We start from the raw sequence: 25,392 nt of genomic DNA on the forward strand, positions 1-25,392 counted from the left end.
AAAACTCTATATTAATATAATATAATTAGATTGTGTGTATGTCTGTGTAATGTAACTTGCACATCCCCGTCGCCGCGTTCGAACACCCAGACGTTCGCTTATACATAATATTGTCTTCTATCAAAACTATTCAATTAGCTAGCTACTGTGAGACAATCAGCCGTTCAATTATAAAAGACATCGAATTCATTTTTTAAACTTAAAAACAAATAAAAACATCAAAAAATTAACATTCTAGATTCAAATTCGTAATTGACTATTTATATATACAGAATAGTTCCTTTTAAAATGATTCGAAGGCGTTAAATCTATAAAAAAAAAAACAAGCGTACCGCTCGAACATTCTATTGCTGTCTCACTCGCGAGAGTGCTCTCTTTCTACACGGTGACGTTATGCGTGTCGCATGACGTCACACGAGGGCCCTCACTTTGTCGACTATAGCGAGCGAGCGAAAAAAGGACGACGACACACACCGATCGCCCGTCTCTCTCGCACGTTCCCGAGCACACTACTTACGAATTCTGTGATCGCGAAAATACACTTATTCTCCTATTACATATATTACAATCGGGATCTTACGCGGACCACGCCTCGGTCGCACTCGGCTACGTTCGGGCGTAATCGGTCGTTGTCGTGACGTGATCCGCGTAAGGCAATATCGTACAAGTGCTAATAATTTTAAAGGTTCCACTAAAGATTGTATTAAATTAATTCATTACACAGTGACGAAAATCGATTTCATACAGACATCACTTAGTATACGATTTGAAACATGACGCGTGACAGACACCCATACTCTAATATATGTATATATATTTATATATATAAATCTATCGACTACCGTCCGTGCACTATTCGACTTTGGGTTAAATTATTATTTACTTTACGTTCTATACAATCTGTACAAACTGTCAACAAAAAAAAAGTACGAAAAAAACATGAATTTGTTAATTTTCTTTTACATTATTCTATAAATAGAAAGGCAGACGCTACGCAAAGCTACACAGCGCTACGCCACGTAGCGCGTAGCGCGTAGACAGTTCAACCGTAACACAACGCAACAGTCACTCGTAAGTTAGTCGTATCCGAACGTCAGACCCCACGCGACACCGATCCAAGCCGAACGCCTCGAACTCTCGCTAACTCTCCCGTCACTCGTGTCGCGGCTAATAAACGATCGTTTCAAACGCGGCGCCAAGACGCCAAGTGTGCATTATTGTTTCAGACGCTTGTAGTTCGCGAGGTGGCTGTTCAGGTGCTGGGCGAGTTGGTCGGCACGGGCGAAGGAAGCCTGAAAAACAGAACGTCCAATCATCGTCCATTTCATTACCCCCCCCCCTCTCCCCGTCACCCCGCACGGCCCCCCGACCGACCTTGCAGACGACGCAGCGGTAGAGCTGTTTTGCGTGGTTGTGCATGTGCCGCGTTAGCGAGTGCGCGTGCGAGAAGCGCTTCCCGCACTGCTGGCAGGCGTGTGGCAGGCGCGGCGGTTGCGCGTGCGCGTGCGCATGCGCGCGGTGTCGACGCAGCTGCTCGTAGCGCGCGAACGATGCGCCGCAGTCAGTGCATCTCCCGGCGCGCTCGTCGGCGGTGTGCGTGCGGTCGTGCGCCGCAAGTTCAGCGTCGTCCTCGAAGCACTTGCGGCACACCTCACAGCGGACCGTCATCGAGCCCCGGTGCACCTCCGCCCTGAAACGCGTTCCGATGACGTCAGTGGACCCTTTGTTCTCAACGTGGAGTGACCTTATGAGGCATGTGTCCGATATTTTTATGTTATAGGTTGGCGTCACCACCGCCCATAGACAATGACGCTGTAAGAAATATTAACTATTCTTTACATCGTCAATGTGCCACCAACCTTGGGAACTAAGATGTTATGTCCATTGTGCCTGTAGTTACACTGGCTCACTCACCCTTCAAACCGGAACACAACAATACTGAGTACTGTTATTTCGCGGTAGAATAACTGATGAGTGGGTGGTACCTACCTAGACGGACTTGCACAAAGCCCTACCACCAAGTAAATCGAATAAAATCGAAGTAAATATCGAAGCTAATCAAGAACGGATGTCGTCAGAACATATCTTGGGCAAAAGTCGGCTTACACTATCATCACTATCATTTTAGATGTCATCGATTTGATGCTGACGAGTAACCGATTTCACCGCATCTTAACAACTTTGAATATCGTTCTGTTACGTCAACGCAACCAAAGTACGATAACATTAAACTCATGAAATATTCGCCCTATCTCTCTTTAACTTTAAAGTAACCCATCTGTGAAACAATGACAGGGCGATATCTGAAATCGAATGTCAAAATCGATATTTAATCCAAATATCCGTTACATAACCGATGTAACAAACTTCGGATATCACCCATAACTAGACCTTATCGATGGTTCAATTAAAAAAATGTATATTATCAAATCTCATCAATAGACGCAAGTCTACTCGAAATACCAACAACAGCAGTAATGCAATAAGTCGTAGTATATTTAATAGACTGTCAACTTAATTACTAGTTGACAGTCTTTTCAGTAGACCGTGATCTTCTCAATAGACCGTGGTCTTCTCAGTAGACCGTGGTCTTCTCAGTAGACCGTGGTCTTCTCAGTAGACCGTGGTCTTCTCAGTAGACCGTGGTCTTCTCAGTAGACCGTGGTCTTCTCAGTAGACCGTGGTCTTCTCAGTAGACCGCGGTCTTCTCAGTAGACCGGGCTTGGATCACTCACTTATGCTCCCAGAGTTTCTCCCGACGATTGAACGTCTCGTTGCAGCAGTCGCACTCGTATCGGTCCGACGACCGCGTACGAGAACGCGAATTGCCGCCGCCCTTGTTCTGATGAACGCGTCTGTGTATTCTGTAGAAAAAAACACATATGAATCACTTCACTAGAATATAAGATTTTAAATTAACACGGTTTTTTTTATTACTAAGGTTATTAATTTCGGGATATTTACCATGTTTTTTTTTATTTTTATTCGGTGGAGCTCGATATTTCGACATTATATACGAATGTCTTGTTCACGAGACTCGTGAAAACATGGTAAATATCCCGCAATTAATAACTTCACTAGAATATTTCGTAGTTATTTATTTTTCTATGTAAAATTAAATCAGTTATAGTACGACACAACTTAGATGTAGCATCGGCAAATGTAGATTGACACAACCAACAGAAACAGCTCCCTATCGCGCCGTTCGACGCTATTCGTCGCTATAGATTCTCGCGTCAGTTCAACCCGAGACAGCAAGCGCATGTAAATCGACGTGTCGTATTATCAGCATGGAACCCGGAGAAAGCCGGAACGAGTCGCTAGCTAAAAACACCTCTGTGACTTAGTAGTTATGGTGTTTAACTTACTTGAGGGTAACCCGAGTCGAATACCATTTCCTGCACAGGTGACATTGAAAGCTTTTATCAGCCGATTCGTTTTCAGACTCGCTTATTTCATCCTGAGCCGGTACCGGTTCGACCGGACCGGACCGTTCAGGATCGGAATCTGACTCGGAATCGGTGTTTGTACCGGACTGGAGGCTGTAGGACCATGCCCCGAACGATCTGAAAAAATAACACAATTCATAATAGCCGAGTTAAGCTGTACATTTTATGAAAAAAACATTTTTACCCCTATTTTAATTATAGTAAGAAGGGAGTCGAGATGGCCCAGTGGTTAGAACGCGTGCATCTTAACCGATGATTGCGGGTTCAAACCCAGGCAAGCATCGCTGATTCATGTGCTTAATTTGTCTTTATAATTCATCTCGTGTTCAGCGGTGAAGGAAAACATCGTGAGGAAATCTGCATGTGACAAATTTCATAGAAATTCTGCCACATATGTATCCCACCCGCATTGGAACAGCGTGGTGGGATATGTTCCAAACCTTCTCCTCAAAGGGAGAGGAGGCCTTGAGCCCAGCAGTGGGAATTTACACGCTGTTGTTGTTGTTTGTTGTAAGAAGGAGGCGGTATCTCTTCTCACCTGTCATCTTCGAGATTATTCACAGATGGCTGGCTGTTCTCGTCTTCCGGTTTCCCCTCATCATCGCTGTCACTGTCAGAACTATCAGACGAGCTCGAACTATCCGATGAGGACGAAGACGAGGATGAACTGGAACTACCTAGAGGCAAAGTTAAAATAAACCATTCAAAAATTGTTTAAATTGACGTCAATTTCATAATATTATAATACAAAATTTACTTAATGTAATTCATTTTGTTTATAGACAATTAAACTGGCAGAAGGAGCATCAACAAAACAAAACTTTGACCTTGAACGTAAAAAGTAGTGTATACAAATGAAAGTGTAATAGTATTGTATTATCACTACGTAGTATAATACCAAGTCGCTTTCTCTGTCCTTATATCCCTATGTATGCTTAAATCTTTAACACTACGCAACGGTTTTGATGCGGTATTTTTTTTTTTAATAAATAAAGTGATTCGAAATAGACCAGGAGATGATAATGACAAAATATTTGGTCATTTGTACCAGTATGGCGGTTCTTCAGGGGTCTAAATACGTAAAGGCAAAAAGAAAAATGATGGTCATAGCGCTCGAAGCGGCGCCATACTGGTACAAATCGTTTGAATTACGAATAAAATCTTACGATTTTGAAAAAATATTGTTCACATTCGCCGCCTGCCACAGGTTATTATGCATTACCAGACATTACCAGACTTCTATTTATGACCATACAGGGAACTGTTAAAAAAAGTTTCAGGGTGGTACAATCCGTTTGGCGATAAAAAAAAATTACTCCTTTGCAGTGGTATGGCGGCCATTGGTAACTCTCGGAAAAGTATGGCAAGGTGATTTTCGTGAATGGCTACTCGACGATAATTAGCTATGCAAAAATTAGCCTGGTACAAATGGTTGAATTGTTTTATTAAAATTAATGTATTCGCGTCGGTATGGCGGGCTGTAAGCCACACCCGAGAAGTATGGCATTACGCTACCGCCTACTTCTTTTTTTCGACTATCTGAAAATACAAGTATTTTTGTGGAACAAATCGTTCGACACTCTCTATTTTTCCGACGCATTCGATTAAAGTCTACGTGATTGGGCCGCCGGTACGAGCGCTACGACCATCATTTTCCTTTTTGCCTTTACATGATTAGACCCCTGAAGAACCGCCATATGACCAAATATTTTGTCATTATCATCTCCCGGTCTAAAATGAAAGTTTAGTATATAATACACGGACTATACAGTAAAGAAACACTAATAATTTCATAAGTTTCAAATGTGACGTCGTAAATAAACAAACTCTGTAGTACATCTATTGCATACATTCTGGGTCGCTAGTAAATAGAGATATATTAATGAAGAACTGTTTGTAGTGCATAATTTAACAGAGGCATCAGCCAATCTCATAGAATATTTATAAGTAAGGTTTGACTTTCACCATTGGTATATATAAAAAGTTGGTAATTTTCCATACCTGCGTCTTTCGCGTCCCCATCGACAGACGAGGCCGAACTACTGCTTCCGGATCCGCTATTCGAACTGTCATCTAACTTCTCGGCTCTCATATCCAACTCCTTAACCGACGGACAACCTGTTATCAAAATACATATACATATATATATATAAGTAAAGTAACAGCCTATAAATTCCCACTGCTGGGCTAAAGGCCTCCTCTGCCATTAAGGAGAGGGTTTGGAACATATTCCACCACGCTGTTCCAATGCGGGTTGGTAGAATGCACATGTGGCAGAATTTCGATGAAATTAGACACATGCAGGTTTCCTAACGATGTTTTCCTTTACCGCTGAGCACGAGATGAATTATAAAGACAAATTTAGCACATATATAAAGTGGTGCTTGGCTGGGTTCGAACCCGTAATCATCGGTTAAGATGCACGCGTTCTAACCACGCGGCCATCTCGACTGAGTTCAAGCTGTTTGCTATTTTCAGGCCAAATTTACAAATTATTCCACAAATCTCCAATAATAAAAGGCAAGCGTGACAGAATTTCATCTGACAGGTATCCTCACGAATTTTTTCATCACCAACGCGACATAAAACTTAAAGCGAGTTACTACACTGACCACCCATTTCGATTCACGTATTAATCGAAATTTCACCATACCTTATATATTACGTAACTGACTCTTCTAGAACTTAACCTAGCGGGATGTTATCATACCTTCAGAACTCCGTATGGAAAGCACTTCATCCTCGTCCCTCGCCAGCCGCTGGACTTGATCCATCGGTGGTTTCTTGAAGTTCGCGGCGAGTAAATGTGCCTCGTATAAATCATCCTGTGGAACGATGATGGGTACAAATAACGCCATAACGAACAGCAAACTCAAAATAGGGGGGCTTTTCTCAGATACGAGGAATCTGCAGACATTTTTAACTTTGCAAGGCATATTACTCGATACAAGATTTTATGATAAAAAAAAGCGTGGAGTTAGTACCTGTTGACTTCCAAGCAGGATACATTAATTTAAATAATTGTATTACCTAACATGACTTTGTATTTTTAAATGTTGAAAAGAGTAACTACAGAGTTTCTTGCCGGTTCTTCTCGGTAGTGTCTACTTTCCGAACCGGTGGTAGCTTCACTAATTGTTAATTGAGGATTCAAAAGTGCTTGTAAGAGCCCACTTGAATTAAGTTTATTTTGATTTTGTCAGCCAGGAGATTATAGCTAGGGGTGTGTTCCCTCATTACCATAATCGGAGAATTGTTCAAGCGCCGTTGAAGCATCTTTAACACTATCTTCTAAACCCAATTTTTGGAACCAATACCCAAAATTTTCAGAAGTCCAAAACTGTCAATAACCTTGGAGTGAACTAGCTTTCACTCAATCCTCAGACAACACGTAAAGCTGTTAATCCCGCGCCTAAATTTCCTCTAGCTGGATAAGATACTAAAATAGATAACACTAAAATGTCCATGCTATTGGCTTGACTCTAGAGAATAGGTGTTGTGATCAAATCCAGACGGAATATGATCAATTGTGTCTCAAACAAACCGAAACACAGTTTAGTATTGATGTTCAGCGTTTGTAAAAAAAATACATCGGTAAAAAAGGCAGATTATTCGATACAAGATTTTATAGATGATAAAAAAGTGTGGAGTTAATATTTAAATTCCAGGCAGGATACATTACACACATACATATATAATTGTAATTAACTGATATGACTGTATTTTTAAATTTCGTAAAAGACTAACTACTGAGTTTCTTGACGGTCCTTCTCAGTAGAATCTACTTTCCGTACCGGTGGTAGCTTCACTTAATTGTTAAATGACGATTGAATAAAGTTTATTTTGATTTTGATTTTTTTGATTCGCCGAAGACATGGGCAGTGCCCACACACTCGAAGGTTATGACCTAAATTGGCATGAGAGAATTCCAAAACCTGTATATACCTTATCGATATTCGCGTACTTTTCATGTATATGCCTCAGAGCTCGCAGATTCTCGTCCAAGCTGAGCGAATCGGACGCCTGGCTCGGTGATCCTGAAGAAAAACCTAAATTATTATTACAAAAAAATAATCGTAAGTTTATCTATTTACCTGTTAAATAAACAAACATGTCAGTAATAAAACATAGTATAAAACAAAGTCGCTTTCTCTGCCCCTATGTCCCTTCATAAACTTAAATCTTTAAAACTACGCAATTAATGTTGACGCGGTTTTATTAATAGATAGAGTGATTCGAGAGGGAGATTTTTGTGTATAATACATGGACAATATAGTAGAGAAACACTGTCAATTTTAGAAGTTTCTGATGTGATGTCTTAAATAAACAAATTCTGTAGTATATTTAGTATCAGTATTGCACCCGTGGGAAGCCGGGATGGGTCAATATTAATACATAAAAAAAAATGTTTTAAGTGTCGCTTATCAACAAAATTATATTTGACAATGTTACGTTCGAAAAACAAATAAGTCTTGTCTAGAAACTGCGGCATACATAATATTAATCGCTATAATATTATTTAGCAATACAGAACGGAACAACTAACCACACTCTTAGCTCTTCTTGAGAGTTTCGTCCATCGATAAGACATTATCAGGAACGTGAATTGACACACTAATCGGCGGTAACGGAAAACATCGTGAGGATATATCTAATCAACAAAGCAATGTAGTTTAAATTCCAAACATTAACCCAGCTGTGAGAAAATTACTTACTATATAACAAATATTGGACAACATCACATACATTACTCTGATCCCAATGTAAGTAGCTAAAGCACTTGTGTTATGGAAAATCAGAAGTAACGACGGTACCACAAACACCCATACCCAAGACAAAACATAAAACTACATCGACGCGGCCGGGAATCGAATCCGGAACCTTGGAGTGGCGTACCCATGAAAAGCCGGTGTTGTGAAAAACTCGACCACGAAAGTCGCAATACTATAACACTTTTAACGATACATTAAAACGTCTACAATAATTAAAGATATACATTAAATGATGAAACTTTTACCCAAATCATCGTCACTGTCCACCGTTATCGGCTCCGTATTTGTGGGCATCAGGTTGCTTCTCACGCGGATCTCTGTCAAAGAAAAATATTATCATCGTTACATAGTATAAAACAAAGTCGCAAAGTCTGTCCCTATGTATGCTTAGATCTTTGAAATTACACAACAGATTTTGATGCAGGATTTTTAATAGATAGATCGATTGGAGAAGAAGGTTTATATGTATAATACATGCACAGTATAGTAGAGAAACTGATGCTTTTGAAGTTTCAAAAGTAATGTCGTAAATAAACACTTTTTTTTGCGCTTAATTTGCAAACGCTTGCTGAACCCTACGAGATAGGTCAAAATAATGTACTACAGTATTGTACAGCTTAAAACGATCTTCCAATCGATAATGCATTGCATTTTATGACCCCAATGTTTACACAATCATGTACCCATTTCTATTGAGATCACATTTGTAGGAGTATTTACTAAAGAATTCAATATTGAATAAAGCCTTACGAAGTAACGCTTTATTTTTTAAGGAGTACAAATGCTGCACATAATACTAAGTAGTCAGTATTTACATGGTTTGAATTGGATTTATTTCGATAAGAATTGGCACTATATTAAATTGACAATAGGGACCAAAGGGTTACCAATACAATAATCTTCCTGAAAGTTAGTCAGGAGAACTTTTAGTCGTAAACGGAAAATATTCTTACTCGGCTGGTCCGGTTGCTTGGAAGCAAGCTGATCAGTCTTCCTCGGTCTCCCTCTTTTGCCTTTCACACGATCAGAACTCGGCGTCTGGAAAAATTAGGAAAACATACTTCATCATCATCATTATCAGCCCATATTTGTCCACTGCTGGACATAACCTCTCCAAATGCACGACACTTTGGTCTTACTTCAGCTACTCACATACAGCCAGCCTGCCAGCCGTTTTGCAAAACATACTTACTGTAGAAACTCTAGTATAGATCCTCCTTGTTACTGGGTAGGACCTCTAGTAAAGGTCTTCCTTACAATTATGAATACTACTTATCATCAACTTTAAATTTTAATATCATTTATATAACGCTGAAGAGTCTATTTGTCTGCTTGATTACACTTATCTCGAGAACAGAATAATTTTGAGGACAAAACGTGTCGTTGGAGCACAGGCCATTTATTGAAAAGATAACTGAAAAAATCTTTGAGGGCCTTTTTTATACGATTTTCGTCCGTCAAGGATGATGGGCTACCAGCGCGTTCATAGACAATGGCACTGTAAGAAATATTAAACATTGCCTGCATTAACAATGCACCACCAACCTTGGAAACTAAGACGTTATGTCCCTTGTGCCTGTAGTTACTGAAGAACTTTAGGAATTGCTGTTTGGCGTTAGAATATCTGATGATTTGATGGTACCTACCCAAATGGGCTTTGGCACCACGTAGAGCGTTATACGTTATTATGATATGTTTACCCTTTTCCTGCTCCTGAGTTCAGCGAACATTTGTACCCTCACTCACCGAATCCTTGCTCGTATTGGGAGTCCGTTTCGTGTACTTCCTCTTGATACGAGGCGTCGTCTCGCCCGCTGACGACGATGCAGCCGAATCTACAGCACACATAACATCTCGCTAAATTATCCATCTCTTTCTGACATCATTGATGTTGCTTTGGAGTAAAGGAGACGAATATAGTTTTAACTATACCATACCTAATTTAAAGCGATATTTAATATAGAATTGACTTTTATTTAATTCGAATTTTAAACTTTCAAAAATCGAATTCTAATGAATAGCGCCCATTTTGAAGTTATCATAATTCATATGACCTATTTGATTTTGTTGGATAAGACGTAATAGACCAGGAGATGATGACACAAAATATTAGGTCATTTGTACGAGAATGGCGGTTTTTTATGCAAAAATTGGCCTAGTACAAAGGGTTGAATTGTTTTATTTAAATTAATCTATTCATGTCGGTATGATGGGCTGTAAGCCACATCCAAGAAGTATACTAAAAAGACCTACAGTGCCCTGCGTACACGATATAACAATGCGTTCAGAGCACTGTTGTGGCTGCCTCGCTTCTATAGCGCATCAGCGATGTTTGCGCTGGCCAATGTGGACAGCTTTGATGCAATTGTTCGGAAGAAGACCGCTTCATTGCTAAACAATGTGCGTGGCAGCAGCCACAGTGAACTGCGCGAAATTGCCAACAGCGGAGACTGTGTGTGGGGGCTGATCGGCCAAATGGCACAGAGGACTGCGTCCTTTTTAGTCTTAAATTATTTATGATTGTATAGCTACTAACATAGATATGTGTTTTTAAATTATTTCCTATTTACTAACAATTTTATGGATCATAGTTGTCTGAAACAAAAACATGTCATTTCATTTCATTACGCTACCGCCTACTTCTTTTTTTTCGACTACCTGAAAATACAAGCATTTTTGTGGAACAAATCGTTCGACACTCGTTATTTTTCCGTCGCGTTCGATTAACGCCCACGCTATTGGGGCGCCGGTTCTAGCGCTATGACCATTATTTTTCTTCTTACCCTACGCAATTGGACCCCTGAAGAACCGCCATACTGGTACAAATGCCCTAATATTTTGTGTCATCTACGGTCTATATTTTATTTTTAAGCTGCTTGATGTCAAGACTGATTAGAAAACAAAGAAATAAGATGTTAGGTCGCTTATGCCTGTAGTTACACTGACTCACGCCGTTTGACAGAACATCCCGCCAAGAAATTCAACAATAATCTTATACTAACATCTACAAATAGAATCTACAGTAAAACAGCTGATATATTTAAACATTTATCCAGCCTAATACAATCTGAGGAGGATCAAGCAAAAACAATCTTTAGATTCACATACACGCTGTCTCGGGTTGAACTGACGCGAGAATCTATAGCGACGAATAGCGTCGAACGGCGCGATAAGGAGCTGTTACTGTTTCTATTGGTTATGTAAATCGGCAGTGATCGGTTTTATTGAATTTGCCGATGCTACATCTAAGTTGTGTCGTACTATATATTTCTTTATTCGTAACTTTGTGAAAAGAAGTTTTTTACCCTTAAAGTACTGTATTCTGGCTTGAAACCGATTATAATTATGTTACGTGATATAACATATATTAAATATTTAAATCGAAATAAAACATTTCTTACTATTAGGTAAATTATGAACATTTTTATAGCAAAAATCTTAAGCTATAAATATAAAATATAACACTATTATATAATTTAACTACCTAAGCTACCATGCTTTTGTAACATTGAAATCTAAATATGTACTTCTACGATAATTCAGGCAATTTGTAATCGACAAGTTTTTTTTATTTGTTTTTTTTATTGGCAAAGATAATACGTCAATGTGGTCTAAAAATTTAAGATTTTTTTCGATTTATTGAATGGACGTATACTTATTTAGTTAATCTTTATATTTTTTTTTTTTTTGCATCGGAGCATTAATCACTTGTTTATCAATGAAATACATTTGCGTCTCCAAGGGGTAAGAGATTTAGGTATCCACTATCGATTCCTATTCTGACGTAACGAAAATAGATCCGTATAGAATCTGAAACGTATCATGAACGTTACAGTCAGAAACTACTATTGGCTTTGTTTTGTTATGAATGAAATGGCCCAAAAACAGCGTCAGTAAATCGACAAGTGCCTCTGCGATAGTTGAGACACAAGCGAGTGGATTATAATCACAAGATTCATATCCGGTATCATCACTCGCTGTTCAGTCGAGTCAGTTAAGACCCTTCTGATGGCAACTTCACAATCTGTTAAGACACGATTAGTACATTTGCAAATAACAAGACGATAGCGCGATTTAAAGTACAACTAACGCCACCTAGTTTGAAAGCGTAGAACTAACTCGCCAAAACGTCACTATCATTCATATTTAATTTAATTATTATTTTATCGCGCGTGACATTGGCGAAACAATCTGTGCCCTCTTGGCATTAATAAAAGCCAAAAAGAAATATAATATCTTAAGCTAAATGATTTCATACTCAATTCACAAATAACAAATACACAGCGCGTTTAAAAAAAAACAATACTACTAGCGCCATCTATTTTAAAAGTTCGAACTAACTAAACTTGGAGCATAACTGTTTGACTATTATTATTTTCGATTTACATAATACGAAAAAGACCGTAATATTTGAATACCTAAGTAGAACAAATTCTTGTCACGTGGTGAAACTGAATCTCATTTATTTATATAACAATATTATATACTAAAATTTTCTTGTGGCACAAGTTTTATGTATATATGTATAGTACGACACAAATTAGATGTAGCATCGGAAAATGCAATGAAATGAAAATAAAACCGATTACTGCCGATTTACACAACCAATAGAAATAGCTCCCTATCGCGCCATTCGACGCTATTCGTCGCTATAGATTCTCTCGTCAGTGCATGTACATCGACGTGTCAAATTGACGAATATATTAGGTCATATGATATTACAAGTTACGTTTGTGTAAAGATCATATTCACATGAGAAATAAATATTGATAATTTGGGATAGCGTACTAAATTAGGATGTGATCGGTTTTACGAATTTTGCCGATGCTACATCTAAGTTGTGTCGCACTACAAATAGCTCCTATTTTATTAGTATAGATAGACAAAGACTTTAAACATTCGCCGACCGTACTTTTCGTAATTAAAATATACTATAGGTTTAAAGATTAATTTAAAATTCTCAATGTAAAGAGCAATATTATCGACGTCTAACGTATATTTTACTGATTGTAAATATCCGAACATCAGAAATATTAACCCTTTATCAATGAACTACCAATCTTTTGGACATAACTATTATGTCACTTATGCCTGTAGTTACATTGGCACTTATCCTTCAAATCATAACACAGTTTGGCACTAGAACAAGTAATCACTACACAGACTGGCTATCAAAGCATACGTCCGTCCAATAACAAAAAAAGTAAAAAAATATTCACTACCATGCAGACTCTCTCAAAGTACCGACACCAAAATAATGAAAAAAAAACTAAAATAGTAAATAATCGTTCGTATCATGCATATTCTTTTACCTTTTCGTTTTATAAATTTAATATTCCTTCGTACAACGATCTTTTTATCTCCCGCCTTCCTTACGGCTATCTTTTGTGTAGTCTTTCTAACGTTTAATTTATTCGTTTGTACTTTTTTAACGCGCGTCGTCATACCATTTGTAGATTTCACGATTTTCGCTAGCCATGTAAACAGAAATTCATGTCAAATATATATGTATAACAAAACTATATATAACAACAGATGTAAATAATTTATATCTAACTAGTAATATCCTTATATCAGTTCTGTAAATGAAATTGTAGATTCTACAAAGAACCGACCAGAAACTTAACAAAAACTACTGGCCTCATTCCTTACAGATTACAAAATAATATTATTTAAATAAAAATAATTATTACTATTCCGGTTTTAATCAAAAAATATTAAAGTCCTGACCTGATCGTTTAAATTAAAATTATTTTTAATCTATCCCCTCAACTTTTCTCTAACAAAGCTGTGGTCGCTATACTAGGACTAGGACTATAGAAGTATACCACAGATTATTCAAGCCTTCGACCAATGATAATTCAAATCGAAGTGAAATGTTGTTTATTTTTCATTTGTCCTCTTGTCGTTGGAGCAGCCACGTACTGCCTATATAGAGTATAATTTAAGTACTTTAAATAGTTTAATAAAAATTAAGCAATACGTTTTTCTATTTATCTGCGTCGTTATTTGTATATGGCAACTGTTTACGTTTGTTCCTTATCAATAATCTTGACAGACTGACAGGTGACCGAAACGCAAGAATAGCAACATATTTTAATATTAGCTTGCCAAATATTCAGAATACTTAGCAAGTCAATATCAGATTATATCAGATATTGGTCAGAGGCCCTAATAACTTTACAACTATGATGACTATAATGGAGTTTTAATATTTTTAAAAACGTATTTCATATAGTTTGTAAAAAATCCTACAATTACATTATAACGCTATGACTAATTTCATTTAATTGTGTAATACAACACCTATATAGCCGCCATATTTGAAACAAAAGAGTTCAAATTACCCATCACTAGTAACATTACATCAAACATTATAAAATGTCAATTTAACTCTTTGCATCGTTGAGCCGTCGCGTTGATTCCACTATTCCCATACTGATATATACTAGACTAACTCAGCATAAACCAATTTTAAAAATATATAACAATAAATGTTTTGCTAACGGTACGTAATACTGTCACTTTGTTTAATAGAACGTTAATGTACAAAATATTCGACCTTTAGAATGATATTCTTTCAGTATTAAATGATTATATGTCAATAACTGTTACTTTTGTTATTCAGAACATAAACTATGAATATATATCGATTGTTCAATATAACATATGCCTTTTATTACATTATGCCGTTTTCGTACAGTTAAATTTCTTAATTTGAAATGATTTGACAGTCAATTTGATTTACATCTTACTTAATAATGTATGGAAGCAAATACGGCCTCTACGAGACAAATGTATGTACCAAAAAACACCTTTATTCTGAGTATATATAAAAAACCTTCTTAATCCAGAAGGCAGATATTATAAAAAATATATCGATGTTTAAAACGGACATCATTAAACCCACCGTTTACTAATAAACTATTACACGATGAAAACTCAAAGCATAAAATAATTTAAATTAATGTAATACGACGCCATTTTTCTCAAATGTCAAATTATAATTAATGTCTTATAGATCGAATGTAAAGAATCGAGACTACAAATTATTTATTAAACCACTATTCGATATTTCAACGTTAAGAATTATATTACGATATTAAAATTCACTTCTATGAGATTACACTACACATATAAAACACCCTTTCCCCTTTCTATATATATAATTTATAAAAATATATATATATATATAAATATAATCACAATTTAACCCTTCCCTTTATAAATTAACAATATAATCATATAGAATTTTTAGTTAGTAAATAAATTGAGCGAGTACCGTCAGCAACACAATTTCGTTCTTAAAATAAAATACTAATTATTGTAATCTATATGACCGCTCTTGATATTATAACCGTATTAAATTAACTTACCACCGGTCGCACGCCTCCTGTATTCCTTCTTTGCCTTCTTGTCCATTGCTTCTGGGAACAAGGCACTTTGATTAGACATCTCATATACACTGGACATTAAAGGTATCGTTTCATTTGGAAATTTACGTAGTAAAACAAAAAGTCGCTTACCCATGTCTGTCCCTATCCCTATCTTTTTTTAATAGATACAAGTGATTAGAGTGGAAGTTTTTTGTATATAATACATGGAGAATATAGTAAAGGAACACTGATAATTTTTATTTTTTAACCTGTTCTTTTCAATTTAAAGATTTTACTTTCTCAACTGATGTTAAAATTTTTGACAATGATCGTTCATTGTCAAAAATTTTAACATACATAATACAACTTTATTTCTAGACTGTAAATATACCACAGATTTCCTCGCGTTGTTTTTATTCACCACAGATAAGTAAGTAAAATAACAACAAAAATAACCATCTAGACTTCTACAAATATACTTTGTATGAAATATATTGTCCCTTGGGCCAGAAATTAAACTATACCGACTCTACCATCTTCAAAGGCAAATTGTCCACGTTATCCCAACAGTGGGCCGCGATAACTCACCGATCTCTCGAGCACGCTTCCTCGCCAGATACTCAGGGCTGGTCTTATCGACGCGAGGCCTTCCACGCTTGCGTTTCTCACCCCCCGAGTCCGGGCGATTGTTCATGACAGCCGCTGAAAATTTAAACTTATATTTAACACTACAACAACAGCCTGTAAATTTCCCACTGCTGGGCTTGCCTCCTCTCCCTTTGAGGTGATTTTTGAACATATTCCACCACGCTTTTCCAATGTGGCATTGTAGAATAGACATGTGGCAGAATTTCTATGAAATTAGACACATGCAGATTTCCTCAAGATGTTTTCCTTCACCGCCGAGCACGAGATGGATTATAAACACAAATTAAGCACATGAATATTCAGTATTGCTTGCCTGGGTTTGAACCAGCAATCATCGGTTAAGATGCATGCGTTCTAACCACGCGGCCATCTCAGCTCTTGATATTTGACACACGCACGAAACTCAAATTATTGAGATAGAGAGTTTCGTGCATCACAATTTATTCATCAATCATTTTGATGCTGTATAATTTAAGTCACAAAATAATATTGTAAACTATATCAATTTTAATCAAAACTGTCAAAAAGAAGATACTGCTAAGCTTAAATATACATCTCAAAACTTGGCTCCAAAGCTATCCCCATAACCAACACATGCTTGGCCAATCTTGACCACTTTTTAAAATCCATTTTATATTATTCAGGTTTACTAGATTAGTAAAAGTTCTTTATATTAAAATAAAAATTACATATTTAAAAAGCGCGCGAAAACGCAATTTGGACAAAATGAGTTAAGGATTAAATATGATTTAAGAGGTCTCCTAAGTAAAATGAATGTTTCATATAAATTTTTAAGGAAATATTTTGAATACGTAATTATATTTTTACTTTTTAGTGCATATTAATTTATTTGAAATACCGTATTGTTTGAAGTCGGTTTTTCTTTTTGTTAAAATTTTTATTTATATTTCGTATTGCCAAAAAGTCTATTCTTCTCAAACCATATAGAACTATCCCTACAACCAAACACACCAATCTTAACCAACTTCAAATTTGGCCAAGTCATAAAAATCTAAACCGAGTAACCCTCACAACCAAACATACCAATCTCGGCCAATTCCCAATCTCGGCCAAGTCATACCGCAAAAACTACAAGACATACCCATTTCCCTGGCCTGTTTCCTCGCGGCCAAGTTGGCCAAGTATTCCGGGCTCGTTTTGTCGATCCTCGGCCGCCCACGCTTCCTCTTCATCGGCGGCGGCGTTTCAGTTATGACGGGCGCTAAATAAAGAAAACTCAACTAAAGGGCATGCAAAAATAATTAAGCGAAATCATAAAATAAGAAAAAAAAAAATTTGGGTGCCTGAAAAGTCGGTATACGGGCGAAAGTTTTACGTGACAACGACTTTGAGTGGTAAAATAATTCTAATTGTCTGTCTCTCTCGCTCTTAGGCGGGCTAACCATGCCCGAGTGGAAGGCACGCGTGCCTCTCACTCGCTCTCATTGTGAGCGCATAACGTGAGCGGAGCGTAACGCAGTTTCTTGAAGTGTCACCCGGCAAACCAATTTATAAGACGTTGTCACGTCAAAAAGAATTACGTAAAATATATCAAATCTTATACTATAGAAAGGGACAGACATACAGAGAAAGAGATAGAGGGGCGCCTGGAGGACGCATTTTTTTTTATAACGTGACCATTTCTATCGCGATAAAGAACTTCGTTTCAGAAACAAAAGATGGCGCCACTTTGGTATATGACATGGAAACATTTTTTTTCAACTGACACAACTTCTAAATAATAATAATCCTTCTTAAAGGAAAGCCATCAGTACTGATGGTTGTCATTGCGTGTAAACACTACACGCTTGTAAAATGAAAGCCGCTAATCATTTACGGCGTTTAAAAAATAAAACATGTAATTAGTTAAGTAGAATTATATTGTACATAAATATGACATATTTATTGATAACTGTTTGTCGTGCGTAATAAAGCAGAACTATTAGCAAATCGCATAAAACGTCTTACTTAAAAGTTTGATCATCTCAACTGCTCCTGCCATTGGAACAGACTCTACACCAATAAGCTCAATACGAGTTCGGGGATTCCCGGGAAATAAATAAATCACCTAACTACAAACGTAACCAATATGCAAATAATGAAAAAAATCAATACATTCACTTATGTCATTGTATACTTACCGACATTTATTTCCGGTTTGTGTCTGGCTGCGTACAACTCGACGGCGGGCGGTACGAAGTGAGACAACGGCGAACGGTAGTCCACGCTCAACGGTAGCGGTGGTACTGTAAATTAGGAAAAGACAAATTAAATCGAATATTTCGAGTGACTACACATCAGACAATACTTCGAAAATCAAAGATTTTGACGACCTCCGTGGTCGAGTATTGCGTACCCCGGTTTTCATGGGTACTCCACTCCGATTCGGTGCAGAAAAAGTTCATTTATTTTCTATGGTGTGTCGGGTCTGGGTGTTTGTACCGTCGATACTTCTGATTTTCCACAACACAAGTGCTTTAGCTACTCACATTGGGATCAGAGTATGTATGTGATGTTGTCCAATATTTTATATTTAATATTTATATTTGTATTTGTAATCATTTCACCATCGAAGTCGTTGGTCATCCGTAACATGGTCTGCATACGTATTTTAATTAAAAAAAAAAAAAAAAAACATTCAACCATTACGCATATCGATTTTATTACTCGATATATTTTTCATTTAATTTCATCATTCGATTACATAATAATAATTTGTAATTATTAAATCATAATTACATTCGATTATTAATTAATATAGCTGATTCAATTGCGAAACTAAACACATCGGCCTTGGCACCGACTTAAATTGTATAAATATATACTAAACACAATTTAAGTAATTAATTGATAAATAAAATTTTATTAAAAACAACACGATTTTTCAATTGCTCTGAGATGGATCAGTGGTTAGAACGCGTGCATTTCAATCGATGATTGCAGGTTAAAACGCAGACAAGCACCACTAAATATTCGTGTGCTTAATTTGTTCATAACTCATCTCGTGAGGACAACTGCATGTGTCTAATTTCATAGAAATTCTGCCACATGTGTATTCCATCAACCAGCATTGGAACGGCGTGTTCGAATATGTTCCAAAAACCGTCTCTTCAAAGGGAGAGGCGGCCTTAGCCCAGCAGTGGGAAATTTACAGGCCGTTGATGTTGTTATTGTTTGTTGTTTTCAATTTAAGTTTGTAAAATCTATTGTCGCGTAAACTCGGGGGAAACCAACTCGTGCGTCGTGCCGGCAAACGTCACGACGCTTGCTTTGATATATATCATTGTAATCATAAGAAAATTATACGTATTTCTTATGCAGTAGGCAAACGCAAACATTTCCCAGGGTTTCCCAAGACAGGCGGTTCATTTTTTTTTATGTCATATGTGGCAAACGATCAGGAGGCTCACCTGATGGAAAGTGACTACCACCGCCCATGGACATCTGCAACACCAGGGGGCTTGCAGGTGCGTTACCGGCCTTTAAAAAAGGAGTACGCTCTTTTCTTGAGGGTACCCGTGTCGTATCGGTTCGAAAAAACCGCCGGCGATAGCTGGTTCCACAAAGTGGTTGTGAGAGGCAGAAAATGTCTAAGAAATTGCGCTGTTGTGGATTTTCGGACATCAAGGTGGTGCGGGTGAATCTTAGAATTTTGACGAGATGTCCGAAGGTGAAATTCAAGCCGGGATTAATCCGAACAATTCCTCGGAACTTTTCCGTGAAAAATTCGGTAGAAGATGCAGAGTGATCCAACATCTCTACGCAAAGCCAAAGGATCAAGTAGATCGGAAAGGGCTTGATCGTCGATAACTCGAGTCGCTCTACTTGGGATGCAGTCAAATGGAAGGAGCTGGTACTGGGGAGCACCCGCCCAGAGGTTAGAGCAGTACTCCATGTAAGGCCGAATTTGCGCCTCATTTTAAAACCATTGACAACTACGAGAATAATTATTTAAAAAAAAAACAAATCTGGTACTTATCTGGATTAGACTGAGCGATCTTCGACTATTAAAAAAAAAATACGTACAACAGATTAAATACCTTTGTCCAATCCATAGATATCTCCGTTTGGCTCCATTCTCTTCTTATCCTGGGTATTCGGTTTGTCAGGGGTCTCGTTACCGTTTATTTGCAATACAGAATCAAGCTGACCTTCACACAATGCCATGATTCAGTGTTGTTTATGCTGAAAAATAATAATCTAATATTAAAACATTATTCAAAAACAACACAAGAAAACAAGAGCTTAATAAAAAAAATAAAAAAAAAATTTGTCCGCCGGACTTTGTGCCTAAGTATAAAATATATATTAACAATTTCATGACACCAAGTTATTGTGAACCGTTCCTTCTCATAACTAAATGAAACAAATCAAAACATTTTTTTTATTAAACGTCAATACTTTGATTTCTATTATATTATTTACTATCTGTGCGATGCAATGTGACGTAAAAATTGGCGGGAACGCAGTAATAGTTTTTCATTTCGTTTCGAACGCGAACGCGAATTACTAATTTATTTTTCATCGTGTATTTATAAATTGTATTCATTCCATGGGTGATTTAGATTAAACCCGGTAGGTGGCGCCGCAGTCCGAAGTCAGAATTTTTTTTTATTTAAAGTATAAATTCACGCATGATATAGCATGTTTTGTTTAATTGTAAATCGCTATTTAGTAGTTTGGCGATATATTTTAACCAGTATAACAGGTGAGTGAGCCAGTGTAACTACAGGCACACGATAGATCTCTTAGTGTAAACATGTAGTTTAAATATTTTATTTTAATAATAGACATAACAGATATTTGTAATGGCCTACTATGTTAGCTATGAACGAAAATATAAAGTAAACCTTATATTTCTAGCTGTGTAGTATATTAAATATCCATTTTAAATTTATTGCCTATAGTGGTGAACTGTAAAAATATCATAACTGTTATTACAATAATAATGTAATATCTTGGATATTTGTTTATTAATGGGAAAAAATAATATTTTTCAAAATAAAAATTTTTGACATAGAACTTCACTTCTGTTATTCATGGGCTCTAACTACTAGTAATATGTTTTACTGGTTTCGGTAATCTTTCACTTTTCATCCTTAGATTTATAACTACAATTCACCAGAGGAAATGTTGCAGCATCCCCACCGCCAATCACATTGCCATTATGGCCCAGTGGATAGAAGACATGCATATTAACTGATAATTGCAAGTTCAAACCCTGACAAAGACTACTGAAATTCCTTACTTGTATTTATAACTCATCTCTCACTCGACAGTAAAGGTAAATTTCGTAAGGAAACCTACATGTGTTTTATAGAATGAAATTCTGTCACATATGTTTCTGCCAACCTGTAAGTAGGCCTTAGCCCAGCAGCAACTATATTATATTTTAAAATAAACTGTCAAGAAAATCATAGCATAATTATTTCCTCAACACAATTTTAATTTCATAATTCAATTTGGTGAGACAACACAATAGTCTTAAAAAAATCACTAAAATTTACAGTCCAATATAAAAATAATTACTATGATATATTTAAAACTTAATATGAGTAAATGCACACGGAAGAACTAATAATTTGTACCATAACATTTCTCAGACTCTTTAATATGTTCATCGGAAGGGAGAATATTCTTAATATCCCTTGTCAGAGGAGTATAGCATTTAGTCAACTGTTATGATGAGACATGAAGAGATGTGGAGTATTTTCGTGTACTGTCAGAATGTATGCATTTAAAATACTACTATAGCTAATTAAATAAATTAATAAAATGCTGTCATACATGATAGAATACAAGGGAAATAGTAAAGATAATAAAGAATATTTGACTTCAAAGGATACATATATATTTTCAAAATATAGTTATTAAATTTATAAGTGTATAAATTCAAGTAATTATATGCATCGGCAAGCTATACTTAATATTGTCGTGTTCCAGTTTGAAGGGTAAGTGAGGCAGTTTATTGTAGCATCTGAACATTCTACATAATAATAGTTTATGGAACCCTTATTACTTTACGTAGAAGAATTCCGAGTGAACACTCATTTAAGATACTTTGCCTTTCTTCTATCAATAAAGAACATGTTAATAAATAAGATAACATTTGCTCAACTACAGAACTAACAAACTTACTTCTTTAAAATATCAGTGTGATATAACTCAATATTTATATTTAGCGCCATCTATTGGCACATAATGTTTTAACTAAACAGAGTAATGCACAGTATTTTTCATTAATTTTTATAGATAGGTTTCATTCAAACACATACACAGTTAAAAAACTAAGCCCTTGTTAAATTATAGTAAGTTAATGATAATGTCTGAGACAAATTTATTTATTTATTTATACTCTACTACATAGCATGTAAATAAATATGAGGAAAATACATTAAAAAGATTCCAATGAGAATGAATGGAGGAACTCTCCTCTCTTTTCATTTATTTAATTTTTTCTTTAATAGACAATAGTTACAAAGAGAAATAAAAAATACAATTAGGTATATATACATAAGTTTTTTTTCTTAGAAGTTCTGTTAAAATAGATTGTGTGCCATATAACAATCAATATTTAACAGAGAACTTTAGTTTTTGTTTTAACTTGTGAAGATTTGTGTGTTAATTACACTGGCTTACTCACATATAAAATAAGTAAATAACAATACAGATATTGCTCTATTGCATTGAAATAAATATTTCAGCATTTTAAATTGGCAACACAGTAACATAGGCTGTAGTTGGTAATAGATATATTTACCATTCTCTACATTGACCATGTGTTGCTGAACTTGGGAAAAGATGTTACATTCTTTAAGGGCACAATTAGGAATAAACAATAATAAATTGTATCTTTAAATTTTTTTTATTCATGAATTCATATTAATTAAAATATAGCATTAAAATAAATTGGAGATGGGAAATAAAATTAAAACCAAGTCATTTACATAGTTACCTATCTATCTGTACTATCCACAGAGCTAATGCTTTTAGGAACATCGCAAGAAACACATATGAGTCTTAATATAGTCTATTCTGCACCATTTCACCAACATACGACAAAGCAACGCAAATTGGAATAGGGTCTAAGCTTCTAACCTGAGATAATTTTCAAAAGCTGAGCTACTTTGCATCCTCACGCTATATAAAATACATGGAACTTGAATTATATCAGATAGTTGCTTACAAGAATTTTGTGTGTTACATTGTGCCATATTCCAAATTTCAATTTCAAGAGTCAGTTTAATCAAATCAAAATACTCTTTATTTTACACCAGTAAATAAATCACATATACATCGTTAGATGAAAGATGTACAAGAGGCGCTCAGTTTAGTTGAGTGAATTAAGTTTTAGGACAAACAATTTGAGTATAGATTATTGCATGTAAGATTTGTCTATTTTATTAAAACAGGGGAAGAATTGAAGTTTATTCTATATGCAATAAAACCACTTATAATTTTTTTTATGTTTTGGTGATGAATAAAAAATAATAACTATTATAATGTATTGTTATTATGGAAAAGCAAAACTAATTAATAATTTTAATTATTACAAAATATTATATATGTGTTAGTAATCTTAATGTTTAATTTGAAAAATATTGTCATGTGTTTGTTATTATTTATGTTAAAATTTAAATAGAAATCCACATTCAGAGATCCAAATCTTTAAATTGGTTTTAAATGTTTTATAAAAGGATTTCATAAATAATATGGTTTATATGTGAGTACTTATGTTCAAGTATCTTTGCTTTCTCAATCTGAGTTAATTAAAAAAAGATACATGTCAAATTGTGTGATGAAATATCTAGTGGGTTATTTATTATGTTGTTTTTACTTTTTGTTTATAATGAATTTATTGAGATAATAAATGCAATTAAATTACTAACTCAGATATTTTTTTTTTAATATTTTAAAACTACTGTACAAATAAATAAGAAAGTTTATTGGTGTACAAATCATAAAGATGTTCCAATTTATTAGACAAAAAAATTACAAGTAAGTATGTTATTTATAAAATTGTATAGGTACATTAAATACCTAATGTGCTTGTTGATACAGTTTTAAATATCACATTTCGTATATCATCACATTGTACTATTTAAGAGTTATGTTACAATATATTAAGGTCTTTGAAAGTAAATGAAAAACTTAATAAAATTTTTCAAACAAGATTCAACAATAGCTAGGATAGATATAAAGAATATTTCAACATTAAATTTTCATAAAATTCCAATTCAAATTGTATTAATATAAACTTATCGTTATTCGTAACATAATTTGTAATTATATCTCTTATCGTAACTTGGAAAAGCTGTAAAAAATGTCATTAACTTACCAGAATAAGAAACCATTTTGACTACTACAATATAAAAGGTAATACACCACTTAAACAATGTAAAACTTGCACAGAAACGTCTACCACACACTTATAATGTAATTTAAACTTAATTAAAACAGTGTAAATGTGATTTAATAACAATAAAAAACGTTTGAAAATACAACAGTGCTTTGAGTTAATCAATTGTTAAACACAGAAATGGTGAAAAGTTAAGGCAACAGCGTACACGTAAAACACACGATTTCGATCACTTATAAATACACGCACTACATTATTGATCTATGATATTGATTTTGAAAGTGGTTTCAAAAGTTTACGAGCGCGATTATCGAAGATATAAACAAAATTCGTAAAACCTATAAACTAACTCAACGTCCATTGCTTTAGCAAGAAGGTGATGCTACTGCCTATAAGAAGAGTGAAAAAGACAAAATTATTTTTGTTATGGCAACATATTGTATAACACCACTAAATTATATTGTAACTTTTTATTCACAATGTATTTCTTAAAAACAGCGCAAGTCACTAATTATTATGTTATCAATTTTGAACTGTGATACATTGTAATAAAGTTCAATTTGCAATGTATACTTAAACAGATCACAATGGCACTTCGATTAAGTAGGACAGATAGAAGAGTTTTTAATTCGTTAGCGTTATACTGAAAACAAAGAAATTTAACTTTTACGAATGAAATATATTGATTATATTTTTTTAATGCACAATAAAAATAAACAAAATTAATATGTCTAGTATTTGAAATGATAAAATAATCATGGAAAATATTATTTTCTTGTTTTATTAGC

General features: G+C 35.3%; 1 protein-coding gene across 3 annotated transcripts; it reads right to left on the bottom strand.

Annotated features, from left to right (window-relative positions):
• On the bottom strand, positions 1-25,002 carry LOC124542181 (zinc finger protein 37-like). Of its 3 annotated transcripts, none has more exons than XM_047120121.1 (17): positions 24,584-25,002; positions 20,286-20,430; positions 18,387-18,491; positions 17,348-17,467; positions 16,186-16,299; positions 15,598-15,648; positions 9,968-10,056; positions 9,175-9,259; positions 8,467-8,538; positions 7,395-7,498; positions 6,160-6,274; positions 5,451-5,567; positions 3,988-4,126; positions 3,369-3,566; positions 2,736-2,864; positions 1,375-1,690; positions 1-1,292 (listed from the first exon to the last, which is right to left on the bottom strand). In XM_047120121.1, exons 2-17 carry the CDS (start codon positions 20,410-20,412, stop codon positions 1,215-1,217), a joined length of 1,959 nt encoding a protein of 652 aa, XP_046976077.1. In that variant the 5' UTR covers positions 20,413-20,430; positions 24,584-25,002; the 3' UTR covers positions 1-1,214. The 3 variants fall into 3 exon arrangements, with proteins under 3 accessions (XP_046976077.1, XP_046976078.1, XP_046976079.1); XM_047120122.1 differs by having other exon boundaries at positions 2-1,292; positions 15,598-15,645; XM_047120123.1 differs by having other exon boundaries at positions 2-1,292; positions 7,395-7,486.
• Between the last annotated feature and the right edge of the window lie 390 nt (positions 25,003-25,392).

The sequence above is a fragment of the Vanessa cardui genome, chromosome 30 (genome assembly GCF_905220365.1).
Source record: "Vanessa cardui chromosome 30, ilVanCard2.1, whole genome shotgun sequence".
Classification (NCBI taxonomy): Eukaryota; Metazoa; Arthropoda; class Insecta; order Lepidoptera; family Nymphalidae; genus Vanessa; species Vanessa cardui.

Excerpts from the sequence above, each read along its gene's own strand:
- LOC124542181 (XM_047120121.1), bottom strand. The coding sequence starts at position 20,412 with ATGGCATTGTGTGAAGGTCAGCTTGATTCTGTATTGCAAATAAACGGT. Across the intron at positions 15,649-16,185 it reads GAAGCGTGCTCGAGAGATCG|AAGCAATGGACAAGAAGGCA; the intron begins GTGAGTTATCGC and ends CCTTGTTCCCAG. Across the intron at positions 5,568-6,159 it reads TTCCATACGGAGTTCTGAAG|GTTGTCCGTCGGTTAAGGAG; the intron begins GTATGATAACAT and ends TTTTGATAACAG.